This window comes from Halyomorpha halys, unplaced genomic scaffold, assembly GCF_000696795.3.
Source record: "Halyomorpha halys isolate HHAL.00 unplaced genomic scaffold, Hhal_1.1 Scaffold556.1, whole genome shotgun sequence".
Lineage (NCBI taxonomy): Eukaryota > Metazoa > Arthropoda > Insecta > Hemiptera > Pentatomidae > Halyomorpha > Halyomorpha halys.
The window spans coordinates 152,648-167,741 of NW_027105572.1; the positions used below are offsets into that span (position 1 = coordinate 152,648).

At 28.5% G+C, this 15,094-nt stretch overlaps 1 protein-coding gene across 6 annotated transcripts in view; it reads right to left on the reverse strand.

The window, feature by feature from the left end:
- LOC106684204 (synaptosomal-associated protein 25) overlaps nt 1-15,094 on the reverse strand; it is a 92,452-nt gene that overhangs the window by 2,998 nt on the left and 74,360 nt on the right. For all 6 annotated transcript variants that reach the window (XM_067052116.1, XM_014426143.3, XM_014426145.3 and 3 more), the window contains exons 5-7: nt 8,653-8,770; nt 6,450-6,578; nt 2,107-2,251 (exon numbers count right to left, since the gene is read on the reverse strand). In XM_067052116.1, coding sequence (XP_066908217.1) covers nt 2,107-2,251; nt 6,450-6,578; nt 8,653-8,770 — 392 coding nt within the window. The remainder of the gene's footprint in view (nt 1-2,106; nt 2,252-6,449; nt 6,579-8,652; nt 8,771-15,094) is intronic.

The window sequence follows — 15,094 nt, forward strand, 5'->3', positions numbered from 1 at the left end:
GTACAAATGGTCCGTGTATCTTACTTTGCTTAAATTGGACATATTAGAAAAACATTTCCCACGTAATAAAATAAATAAAGATACTTTTATAAAGTATCTAAAGCGTGAAAATAATTTATAGAATAAAAAAGAAACTTAATTCTGGGACAATGTAAAGATAAAAAAAAACAAAAGATTATGTCTAACCAAGTGAATTATTACATTATTTTAAAAAATAAAACATTAAGTTTATACAACAACCAATAATTGAGGAATGTTTATCAATGTATGTACTCATAAGCGAGTAAAAGAACTTATAATATATATATGTTGTATTTAACTAATTGGATACATAAACGTGATCATGAAACACACACAAAAAAAGAAAAGAAAAAAAAAATCGATGAACAATAACTTGAATTGAAAATAAGAAATATACTCCCCGTTAGTGAGATGATTGTCAGATATATGATAAAAAAACACTATTAAACAGTGAGAGAAGTGAAATAACATATTCAGAGTTTTAAATAATCCGAGGCAGGTCAGTGCCTGATTGGATTGAGAAAGGGAATTGATATAGTAAGGTTATAAAAGTACCTAGGGAAGGTGCATGATGCATACTAAGAGGGAAGGAATTCCAAGAAATGGTATAGTAAGCAATAAAGGAGTGCTGCAATGAGGCAAATCTGAATGAAACGAGTATACAGGTCAGAAGGTTCGAGTCTGTCTTGTAAGGGAATATAAAGATGACTAGGATTGGATTGATTGGTGATTATTTGGTACAGGGTTGTGCCCAGAAATCTTTCTATGAAAGGATGGGAAAAGCCACCTTAAGTCAACATAATGGAGTGAGATACAAATTGTTTGAAGATTACCCTGCTTTTTACAACTACACAAATGGTTTGAAGATTACTCCACTTTTTACAACCACACAAATATTTTGAAGATTATTCCACTTTTTACAACCATATGAATAGTTTGAAGATTACCCCACTTTTTACAACCAATTTATGATGAAACATTCATCATCAATTTAGCACTGCTAATCACTGAGATGACTTTGGCCAAATGCATTAGGTCATCTCATTAAGTGGTATTGGTTCAATTCTAACAAAGATAAGTTAATATTTATTCCATGAAAGTCCTGTATCTTCATGACGCTCCCACTCTGCTCAGTACTGGATACAACTTCTAGTTAGCCATCAATGATTATACCTTCGAATCACTTTTGATCAAAATTTATTTTGAAGTAGCCATTTCCAATTTCATCCTATAACAGCTCAAAAGATGTTGGGAATCCTCCACATATCTGTCAGACTCCTGGTCAACTCTCTTATTTTTACCTACCAGGGTTGCTGGTCAACCTCAAATCATTACTAAAGATATTAATGAATCTAAAACTAAATTTAAATTCCTTTGTGTGAATACAAGACCTTGACTATCAAATGTATTTACACCATCTCACTGATTAACTTTGTATAATAAATTCCAGACCCAATTATATTGTTTAAATTAATGATTAGAGAAGATGGTTGGGGGGTGCGGTCAGCAAAAACAACATAAATAAACAAAAAATTATTTATTTATGACGTTTCGACCTGAGTTTCAGGTCCTCAACAGGGCTAAAGAACAAAAGAGATAACAAATATCATTTAGAGAAACATAAAACTGAAAAAAAAAGTATATAAACAAATTTGGAATTATACAAAATATTGAATTGAATAATACAAAATAATTACGTGATAACCATGGAATTGGACTCTCTTTTGTTCTATAGCCCTGATGAAGACGTGAAACTCAGCTCGAAATGTTGGCGTAAATAAATAATTTTTTGTTTATTTATGTTGTTTTTGCTAACCACACCCCCTCCCTGACCATATTCTCCAAATAATAATCTATGGTCAACTGTCTACAACTCATTATATTGTTTAAACTTCTTTAAAAACCCCCCAACATCAACAGGTGAAAAAATAAACCTTAATTTCCAACTTTCTGAACAAATGCAAATATACATGCTGTTTAATACTAAGTCTTCCATACATTGATTTGTCTCAGCGGTTCATAATTTTTTCCAAAATCATTGAGATTATCAATTGATACATGTCAAATTAAAACTGAAATACCTACCTTACGATTGATCCTGTCAATTTGTCTGTTTTGGTTTTCTAATTCTGATCCCATATCAATAGCCATATTTCGTAAATTGCCAATCATGGTATTTACTTGGGACATATTTTCTTCCATTTCATCTTCTCTAGCATCATTTGTGATCCTAAAACATAAAATGTAATAATTTTACAGTGTCCAGTAATCAAGGTGAGTAATATTTAAATTATTTTATTAGTACTCCTTGAAGTTATTGTTTTAATTAATTTTTCCTCAAAATAAATCTTTAAAAAAACTGAGAACTCTGAACACAAACAAAATACAGTAAGAACTGAATACAGTTCCCCATGATACTGGAATTAATGGATAATGAATGGATTGTGATAGGGATTACAATGATTATTAAGTTGGCGAAAGTTATTTAAAGAAAGAAAATTATTGCTATGAAAATGCAAGTTGTAATGGACGGAAAATGGAGTAATGGAGGGCTGAACAGGAGGCCAATCCAAGAAACGGAAAATATTGAGAAACATAAGTAAAGCGTATAAAAAATTTGAATCCAAAAGTCTCCTTCCAATGTTTTTAAAATTATAGAAAAATTATTAATTTGATTTTATAATAATAAAGCATTTCTCTCTACATATTTTTCTTCAACTACCTCCTTTTTTTCTCTAAGACAAGAAGTAGCCTCTAACCATCTTTTAAATCTTGCTCAGTTCTATTTCATGCTTTTTATTTCTTCTTTAGTGACCATGTACTATGTGTTAGTAATAGTAGCTAGTAATGGTTATAACACTATTAGTGATGTAGTAGTAATTACATTTTTCTCTGTTTGCTGTATAAATTATAGCCCTCATGAACACCAGCAAAGTGGGTTTAAACCTAAGTTTTTAACAAGTCTATTTTCCTTCCAGTTCTGGTATACTAACAAGTTCACAAAGGTAGAAATGAGATTTCTGTGGACAATGGACATCAAAATTGGGTGAAACTGCTTGTTGAATGAGAGTATCCGAGAATCCCTGGGAGTAGAACCCCATAAGAGCCATTCTCAAGGAACATCAGCACAAGCAGTAAGGTCTACAGAATGGACTGTAACCAGTTGGTAAGCTAACACCGTGACTATATATAAAGAAACAATGGAGAAAAGGGTCATACTAAAGAAGAACTGAAAAGAATGGTAGATTGTCACAGGCTACTTCATGTCTTATAAAAAATGGAGGTAATTAAAGACGATGTATTTATAAAATCTAATTAATTTAAAAACATTGGAAGGAAACCTTCAATTTAAACCTTGATTTCATTATCATTATTTCACAATATAATTTTTAATATTCTATTTTTTTATATTAAAACATATATACTACTACAAACATATGAGTTTATTTTATTTATTAGTAAAAGTTTATAGCTCTTCATACCAAAATTAAGATAGTTTTTCATTAAGTGAAAAAAAAAAAAAAGAAGAAGCATGTTAAAAACAAAGAAATAAGATAATAGAAAATGGGATGAATATGAATAAACAGGGGCACTCAGATCATTATTCTTCCATAGGTGATTAGGAGGTTATTTTCTTATTGGATGATATATCAGAGACTTATCAGCAAGGATATTTCTTAGGGTGGGAAATTTTTTTTTTTAATCTACTGCTAAATGCACTCACTATTTTTATTAGATATAGGCATGTCTGAGAATATTCATGATATTGGCACATATACAAATTAATATATAATTTTATAATAAATTTTTTTTGTTTTAAAGAGGCAGCAGACTGATTCTGTTGATAAAAAATGTCAAATGGTCAACAATTGTAGATAATTTGGTTGGTGGTGAACAAATACAACCATTAACTCGAGACATTCGGCTCCCTAAACAATTTTGTTATGATTGCTCTCTTCTTCCCCCTCCCCCTACTCCCAAAAAAGTATTGAATAAAAAAAAAACCTATTATATATTACTTTATAACTGAATTTTATTTAATTCAAGTTCTCATACCCTGCATAAAATAACAAGGTGTACCTTGGCATTTTAAAAACCAAAATTTACAGGAGGCTGTGATTTTAAACAGAATATTAATTTTAAGATGTTAGAATGATGTATACAAATTCAACATTTTTACAGCTACATGTTCACTCTACACCTGATAAATCAAAGGGACAAATCTAAAATGCATCAGCTAATAATGAAGAAAATCACACCAGGGGACTATAAATTTTAAAAAACACTGTATTGTTTAAGTAGGCGAAGCATTAAACCATTTGGCCTGAAAGGAAATGGGAGGGAAACTTTAAACGGGAAAATACTGAGGTAAGAAAAAAGTTGCCATGAGCAGCAACAATTTCCCTTCTGTGTTTGAACACCATGCCTTTTAGCTATCAATTTTTCAAAATAGAAATCCCCTTATTTAGTAACACATACAAGTAATAACAAGATGGTTTTTCTAAGTTTCTTGATTTTAGTGTCCATTGGTCACAGGGCCCAATCATCATCATTAATGAAATTTGAGAAATTTGTGCAAAGGTAAGAATTAATTGATTATTTTAATTAATTCACATTAATAACTCAAAAGAAGTCATGTAACTTTCATATAAATAAACTTGTTTCTTAATCAAAATAAATGGTTTATTTATTACAATTGATATTAATTAACTTCTTAATTAGTTAAAATGAAAATAAAAAAATTAGGAGTAAAGTTAGTGAATTTGGGGGAAATGAGTTTAGGGAAAAAAATATGGCTGATTTGGCAAGCCCAGTTATCAGTAACTGTTAAGGAAGTAGGTTAAGGACAAAAAGGTTTAAATATGTTTGAATTTTATAGTATGGAACAGGGATTAGGGACTGGAGACTGGAGGTGTAAGGTTGTGCTCCAAAGTTCAAGGTCAATAATGCTGTGTTTTATTAACACTCCCACCTCTATTACCTAAATTAAATTAAACAGTCAACTTTCACAAGAAAAATATGATTTCAAAAACAAGACACAAGTTTAACGACTATTTAATTTCTTTAAAACCACTAACTCCAACAACAAAGCCAACTTAATAATCATTATAAAGGTGGTCGATCACTTTAAATAGGGTGATGAAGTGGACAGTCTGGATTATTAGGAATGAACATGATTTTAAGTATTTTATACTATTTACAATCTAAAAATATAACTCTAGAGAATTAATGGGACATAAATAGTTTAATGTTCCTAGAATTGCCTGAACATTAAATAATTTTTTAATCTTTAATTTTATAAAAAATAAAGTAAATATTAAGTACAATAAAAATTATAAACCCACTAAAAATATCCATTTTATTTTAATTAATATTTACATTTTTCAGTAGAAACCTAAAATATGTATAGTTGTGTATAAACACCTAAATCCTTCGAAAACTAACTTTATTGTTCAATTCATTATAATAATACATGAAAAGCTTATCTGATATCGTTTGAATCAAATTAAACTTGCTAAAAACTCACCACTTTTAAGCAAGACTGAAAACTAAAATGTGATATTGACACTAACTACAACCAAGCCTGACAGAACAATGAACGGTTGTAGGTTACAAACAGTAATAATGAATTACTGGAAGATTATTGATTGACCGTGTGTATAGATGAATGGAATATGGTCCGGACCATATTCCATTCATCAGTAATAATGAATGTTTTTATAAAAATAAAATTTATTCTAGAGATTTTTTTTTACAAAATTACCTAAGACCACTAATTAATATTATTCTAAGAATATTAAGCACTTGTTATTATTATTTTTTAAAATTATTGTTATATCCTTTTTAGAGGGTTCCCTTCAACAGTGAAAAATAAACATAATTGTAATTTTTTCATATCAATATTTTTGTAACATATTTTATACATCAATATCGTAAATGTTAACAATAATCCATTTATTGACCAACAACTTTATTACTAGAAAAACATACTATGAAAACTGTGCAGTTTATCATTCCACTCCATTATCAGTTTTCCGCACTCACTCATGGTCAGTTAGAGTGATTAGATTTTGGCCTGGCATAATAGACTTTAGGGCCGATGAAATTCTAGCTGCTTCACATCACTCTAAAAAATCCACACAAGATCCATGTCCCATGTTTAATTTGGCATGGATTGGCCATTCTAACCCTCATACATAACTTTCGATGGAAGAAGAGCACCATGTGTGAGTAACTCAAAATGCACAAAATAATAAAAAAGTAAAAATCAATAATTGGACAGCAGCAGTAGTAAATTTGAAAAATAATCACCACTTCAATGGATGTTAAGTTACATAAAGTATGAACAATATAAAAACTAAATTATAAAAAAGAAAGTTTAGAATAGTAACAGTGACAAAATATATATTTATCATTTCTGATATTACTTGGCAATATATCCTCCTTGTGGTCCAAGGCCATTTCGATCATCCATTACCCGTTGTGGCTGATTGTTTACAACTTTTCCATCATCATTTCCTCTCCATGTTCCTTCATCTTCCTTAAATGATGCACCTCTAAAGAAGAGAGTAAATTATAATAAGATGCTGATTTATCTATTACAAAAAAATATTAAAAATTACAAGTCCAATTTTTTGCTTGAATTCACACTTTCAGACATTTATGTTTGCTAATTAATTATCAAACATATAATTAATTTTAAAAATATTGTTTAAATCCATTCATTTTTGTACATATTTTTCACTAACATTCGTTACTTTTTTATTTGAAGAAAATACAACAGTATTTTATTGTGAGTGTGAGTCTGTGTTTGAATGGATACATATATGAAAATAGCATACATAAATATTCTAAAGTTATAAAGAACAATCAAATGCCTAATAAATAAATTTCCAAGGAACAACTAAAGTATTAGAAAAAATACTAAACCATAATTATTAATAAAACATACAACAATGAGTAAAATAGAAAAAAAAAATGAAGTACAGAATTGAACGTGCCAGTGATGTATCATCCTAACATTCTCTAATATCCGAAGGACAGAAGCAGAATACTATAAAGAACAGTTCTAAAAAAATATAGTCTATATCTGTGATGAGAAAAAATAATTAAAGCCATGAATGTTTGCATCGCTGTAGGAGTGATAATAGAACAAGATACCATACAGCCATGTAAAAAAAGTCATACTGAAGTTATATGACATGAGAATACAAATAAAAATTAATTCCTAATAAATGTAAATAAAATTAATTCTTAGTAAGAATTCTTAATAAATGTTTTAATAATTAAAACAGATTAAAATTAAAATTGACAATTTTCACACCTGCTACAAAAACCATCAATCAGTATTACACATGAAACACAGGTTATGACTGGTGATAAAGGGGTCTTTAAAGTTGTTGTAACCTCAATGTTCACCTAGAAATGCCATGTAAAGTGAACCCTGGTTATAACATGGATCTGGAGAAAATAAAAGCACACCTAATATTGTGTTATAATTATAGTATGTAATTATATTACAGTGGGAGCAGAAAACTATAAATGATTTGAGGGGAATGAAGTATACAAATCATAACAAATACTCAAATTTATTTACTGGTACAGCATATAAAGACAACAAACAATAACTACAAAAGTACAATGGAACAGAGAAATGTACTTTATTTGAAACTAAAATGAAAAACCATCAGAATGATATAACAAAATAGAGGAAAAGAGGAATAATTAAAGTAAACAAACAGTAGTATGCTTAATTTTAAATACCCTTCCAGGAAGAGTTACATGTGTAGTAAAGTCATGATATATTGAATGAAAAAGTCAAAAAAACCACAGGCTTAATATTCAGGTAACTGAGTCGACCACAACAAAAAAGTAAGATTGAAAGGTCTTGGGTTGAAGTTCTAACATCATTTAGTAGTCAAGGAATACACTTAAAGAGGATATAAAAAACTATTTAGGTTCAAAACATGAAAAAAGGAACTTACATATAAACACATAGAAAAAGTGTCAAAAGATAGAAAAAGTAGATCCGAATTTAATAAAAAATAGGTTTTTAGCACTGTCAAATTACAACAAAAAGTTTTTTAATACCAAAATTAACTAGACAGTAAGATTATTTAACAGAATAAACTATAATGAATATTTCAGATCAGTGAAATAATTCAAATCACAAAATCTTAAAGTAAATTCAAATATATGATAAAAAAAAAAATTAAAATATCTCCAACAATTACTCAAGAATTTTAATACCAACACGGATTTAAAGATGGAAAGAAATTATATTAATACTATCAGGGATTCAATGAATTGTGAACATGAAAGTTTGGAAGTACTAACCACATTAAAATAGTTATAACTAAATAATCATTACATGATACATTTTTAAATTCATAGTTGCAGAAAAAATATGGCTGCTATGGATCATGAACTAAAATCTATACAAAATATAATATGAATAATTGACGATCAAATGATATATCATCCAAAAAAAAAGAAGAAGAAAGAAATGTACAAGCACTTTATTTCAGAAGATCAATTGAGAGTCTGCCTTGATGTGTAAATTTATAAAAATCAAATATATTTTTTTAAATTTAATGAAATAATACAGATAGTACTAAATACATTACTGACTTGTTACATGGTAAGACACATAAACCACAGCACTTTTCCATTCCAGTCAAGTTTTTCTCTGCCTCTCGCATGTCAGCATTTATTTGATCCATTCCTTCTTCAATTCGATCAAGTTGTTCTAGATACAATAAAATATTTCTGATAAAAAGTCTTCAATGTGAAAATAGTAATTATAAAGTAAAATAATAAAAAAATACATTTCAAAATCAAAAGTGCAATGAAAAAATAATATAGTTTAACAATCTAAATACATTTAAAAAAAAATATTTTTTAGGAGATCATTAACTCAGAAATTTTCCAACGAAACCTATAAATTAAAATAGTTGTGACTAATATACTAATTTATATAATAATAAAAAGAGAATCTAGCATGAAATTAATTGATGTTAATTTAATGTTAATAATGTCAATTGATACATCCTAAAATTTAAAGAATTTTATAAAGAAAAATAAGGAAATAAAACCTTTATTAAGAAGTATAAAATAAAAAAACTTATAGGAATGTTGAATAAATTCACCACCAAAAATTTCAGATACAATTTAACTAATTTAATTTTTTTTTAATATTCTAATTAACCATTACTCATGTACTTGGAAATAATCTCTTTCAAATTCCTTTAGAGTGAAAAATAAATTTAGTGCAAGCATTAATTGGAACACTAAAAAAATTAAATATGTATGAAATAGAAATATTCAGGCAAAATTAAAACAATAAACAAAAAATAGTCAACTAATGAAATTAATTTAATTTTAAACTTAAAATTTAGTTTTAGTAAAATATTTTACAAAAACACCATAACCATTTGGGAAAGCACATGAATCATCACACACATATTTCTTCGAATAGAAGAAGATACATACTGCTAAAGCCACTTTGATGGCTGCTTGTTTCTTTTATAGTAATTTAGTGATTGATAACTTTGGGCCAAAAATATACCATTTTAACAAACCCTCCCAAGATCCTGATAATCTTTTTCCGATGCAAACCCAAATTCCTACCCACATAGAAATAGTTAAAATATTTTCAACACAATTTCATGAAACTGGTTAACTATGTATCAACTATCATTTTTTGATTGAAGGTTAAACATAAACCAAACATAGCATAAACTGTACACCTCAATACAAGAAAAGAATTCAGAAATATTAGTAAAGCAAAACTTTTAGCTTGAAAAGGTGTGAACCCATTTTGCCCATAAATTAAAAGACAGAATCAAACGTTTTCTTTTGCAACCTTAAACAATGACTAAATAGCAAGCAACATTAAAAAAAAAAGGAAACAAGAGCAAGGCCACAATTCTTCAGGTAAATATATGAAGCCAATTCACAATTCTTAAATAAATATCTTTCAAGAGTTATAGAAAAGAATAAAAGAGACCAAATGCAGAATAATCAAAAATTAATTTAATACTTCAGTTTCGAGGCAAAAATCCCTGGGTTTAGCTGATGACGCCTCTGAACATCAATTATTTATTATTACAAGAGAAATAATGACTTATATTTGTAAGGAATGCTCTTTTTAATTTGCCACAAATTAATTACAATGATATATCAATAATTCTAGAAAACGAACATTTTGTTTCTCCCACAATGAGGAATCCTACCAAAAGAAAGGCTAAAGATGAAATAAAAATGACTAAGACATGAAATAATTAAAGATTAAAAAACATAGGGGAATATTTAAATTGAAGAAAATAAATAAAACAAAAAAGTAGCAAAAATGTCTAAAAAGTCTGCAGAAATATTTAGCAAGGAAACTTAGATCATCTAAAAAACAAAACAAACAGAAAAACAAGGAAATTCTGGACCATGGTAAAACCAACATAATGAAAACATATTAAAAGAATGGCATGAGAGCCATAAGATTCTATATAATATAATCTTAGATCATGAACTAAAATGATTGATTGAGAAAGAATAATCAACTTTTGGTCATAGAAGCATGACCATACTTTCCCACTGTCAATAACTACAAAGAAGGCTTAGGTCAAAGATTAGGTAATTATACTTAAATAATACATAATTGGCCTTTCTGGAAAATTCTAATTTGGTCCCAATAAATGAGATAAGTTTATAAGAATCCTAAGGGAGTAATCACCAAGAATGGAAAGGAATCTCAGTAACCTTACAATATGAAAGAAGTGAAATACGGAGACATACTAAGATTGCTTCCAGTTTTATTCTTCATAGATGTTGGTTGTGAAGGCCTATAAATGCTGAACTTCAAGAATGGGAAATATGAATCTGGTTCCAATGTCAACTTGTTTTTTTTTTCTTTTTTACAGTTGACATTGTCTTAATAGCCAATTTAAAGACGAATCTCCAAAAATCAGCAGGAAAATGAAATTTCACATAAACAAAAAAAAGGAATTAAAATAAATACTGCCAAGAGTAAGAGTGAAGTGATATAAATTAGAAGGATGGAACAGAATATCCACATTTTAAGCGAGGGTGGACTCATTGGAATCTGTGACCAACTTCTAGGCACACTAGAGAGTGGAAATAGTAGACTGGACCCAGAAATAAATAAGCACAGTCAATGGTGTTTAATTTTAGGTGAAATTAACACCTAAAACTGTATTAGACAAAAATTAACAACCAGTTACACTAAGTAGCTTATTGACAGTTTTTTTACCTGTCCTTATATACAAAGATCATTAAACTTCCCTTAATGAACTGATTTAGAAATAAAATTTCTAAATAGAATAAATAGTACAAATACATGAAGATATTGTGTTTACGATAAATAATTTTAATTTTAAGTGTTCTCAACCAAAAAAAAAAAAAAGTTTAAAGGAAAGCCAATTAAAATTGTCATGTAATAAAAGTGGTACATGTATGTAGCATACCAAAAAAGAGTGAAATGGTTTATGAAGTTGATAATAGATTGAACCTGTTGGCAGACTAAAAATTGGATAAAAATATATAAAATTGAATAACTGAGCATGACTGTATGGGACAGTAACTTTAGAAAAACAATAAGCCAGATGAGACCTATGGCTATGGATCAAGATGTACAGAAAAAGTGAGCTAAGGCATAACACACTCCACACTAAAAGGCACAGAGGTGCTAATGATATTAATAGAATATTGCTCAACATAAAATGTAAAATTATAACACTAATGATTTAATATACACAATGATACTTCGGTAATCCCATTAATGATAATGAGAATCTATTTCATCCTTAAAAATGGTGTTAAGGATTGGATTCTTAAATTACAACTATATACTGTCATAAACCTCCATTTATCTTGCTTATTTTATTTTACACCAAATAAAAATTATGAATAGAAAAAAATTAGAGAGTAAATATTTATAAAATGCTCAGCACAAAATGTACACATTGAAAAACTTTTTAATTTTCTGCAAAATGGTGCCACATTTTAAGAATACATATTTTTAAAAATTAAATAGAAATAAGGATAAGGATAGAAAAAGAAGAGCATCATATCTCTTGATATTTTAAAGAAGAAAATTAACTTTCAATAGCAGATATTACTTCCTGTTACTTGAATGACTGACTTAAGCCTTTTAGACATAATTTAAGATGGTAAACTTGTAATATGTTTAGTAGAAGTGTTCATAATTAGAGCTAAGTAACATAAACAATAATTGAAAAATATTATATTGGAAAAATTATTCAGAGTTGTATTATGTACTTATAATTTTTATATATCTTGTATTTTATAAATTCTTTATCTCATTATAGTTCATTAGGAAATACCAATACCTCTAAGTCAGTCATCTTATAAATGTTGCAGTGAGCATTTAAATTACTCTGTACTGTGTAATACATATTATTATTGAACACTTTTCAAAGAGTCTGTAGCGTTCATTTTATTATTAAAATATACAGCTCAATAATTAACAAATAAGACCTGAACAACTGTTCGTAAAACAATCCAACATTACTCATACTCTAGATCAGCAGTTCCCAAGGAAAGTTGGGTAACACATATTTGTGAGAAATTTTTGTTAAGACAGTTTTATTGATTTGCTTAGAGTGTTAGTAACAGGTAAATTCACAGCAACAGTGTCACAAAATGCTCCTTTAAGTAAACTAATTTTCCTGAGGGGCACCTCCTTATTCCAAGTTGAGAGTGGGAAGGATTGCTCATGGTGAAATTCCTGGCTAAGGGGCTGTGGACTTCTAAAGGTTGGGACCCACTGCTCTAGATTTAGGTTGGCCAAGAATATTTAATAGAAAACAATAGTAAAATAAGAATATTATCCTACCGACTGTTACAAGATTGTAAAACTAGGCTCCTTATAATAAATAAATGGCACCATAATTTCTTCAATCATCTTACAGAATATCTATCTGGCTTACAAAATTATGAATCCACTGGAGAATTGGAGGGCTCCCTTTAAAAAACTTCTAACTGTAAAATTAAACAAAATGATTTTTCAGTATAAAAAGCTTCTTTATATCTAATATTAAAATTTATAAATTTGGTCAAAGATAAAGACATTTTTTTCCTTAATCTTGATATGTCTGAAGAACTGTTGGAACCTTTTTAGAAAGAGCTCTTTAATTTAGAAGCCTAAAAAACACAAGTGTTGCAGAGTATGCACACTGTAAATATAATTAAAAGGTTTAATCTCAAAGGTTTAAATGGGCATGTAAAATTGTAGGACCTAAAAATCAACAAATAAAATAAATAGTTATTGAAATGATCCTATGGCCTCACGATCCTGAAGTCACCACAATAAATATACGTCTAAAATGTCTTCATGGGTTTACCAACTTTGATAATTGAAATTACTGACTTTTTCCGAATTCCCCACCACTGCTACTTTTATACTTAACATATACAAAGAAAAAAAATATTGTTTGTCAAAATATTTATTAATAGATTGACTATCACAAAGACTTTTAAGTCATAAAAAATACTAAAAATAGTCTGCTCTTTCAAAAACCGAAGTTTCAATGAAAATTATGCCAATAATTTTGATGAAATCATTATTGTATCTTTTACAGTGATAGGTGATTGGAGTAAACAAACCCTTGATAACGAATGACTATATCTTATTTATAGTTTCCAGTTATGAAATTTGTTAATAAAGAGTTAAAATTACATTTGATTCAAGTTGGAACAATGTTTTAAGAAATCATTTTCATACATTTTCATGAAAAGACCACAGGTGCTTTACCACATTAGCAAGCTAGAGTTGCTAGAAAAAGAATTAGAACACCAAAAAAAAAAAAAACAAGTATGAATTACAATTTCATAAACCATATATTCAGTTAATTAAAAAAAAACAAAAAGGAAATTAAAAGTAGCACAGTTTAATTATTCAAGATAACAAATGAATAAGAAAAAAAAATGTGTAAAAAAGTACTGTAGTAATCATTGAAAAACAGTTTTTATCAATATTCCGAAGGCCAATTTTTTATAATTCATCACAGAAGCAACCCTTTTGAGTACTGATTCCACCATTTTGTTTGTGATATACTCGTAGATAAAAAGACTCTCATTTTTCTTCAATAAAAGTTTTTAACTGCTTAAAGTTTGAAACCTGATTTTTAAATGGAAATATTCAATGGGACTGAGGGCTCCACTCTGTAATGGGCTATGCAACCAGTTTTTTCTTCAGTATTGTAAAGCAACCACACTTTTAATTTCCATGCTATGTCTTTCAGATAATTATCCTGAGTGAAAATAAAGTTTTATTTATTTTCAAGTTTTTCAACACTGGGTGCTAAAGATTCTTTTAGTATGTTTATATATTTAAAGGTGTACATGATACCTCAACGAACTTGAGTTTCTCCAATCCATTCACTCCCCAGCCCCAAATCATAATGGATCCTTCCCCATATTTAACAGTAGTCACGAAGTTCAGCAACCTGTCCTTTTAATTCATTTTTCTCCACACAAATTGGAAGCCTCCATGACAGACAAGTTCTATTTTACTCTTATTTGTGAATATAACATATTTCCAAAAATCTAAAGAGCAATGGATATTGTGCTTTGCGAATCCTTGAATTTTGTTTCTGTATAACTCCCTAACAAAGAATTATTAACAGCAGATTACTCAAGTAATCTTTTTTTTTCAGAGAAAACTTTTCATCCTGCAATTTTTGACTGATACTCAATGACAAGATTTGGCGCACTCAACCACAAATTTTCCCTTACTTTTCTACAAATAGTTCTTTTGCAATTTCAGCTTATGACCTTAGGACGCTCGGTTTTAGGTATTACAGTGGTAGATTTAATTGCATTATACCGATTTGTAATGTTGAAGATTGAGATGTTACTACGATTGACTATTTTATTAATTTCACGTAAAGTCATGTCATTCATTACAGGGTCTGATTATGTTTACTTATAATTTAATCAGAATTTTACCTCCTTTCTCTGCCTCATTATACTTCAAAGAATGGAAACGATTAATAATAGACATAAAAAAGTTAGCTAACAAACTAACATTATATAT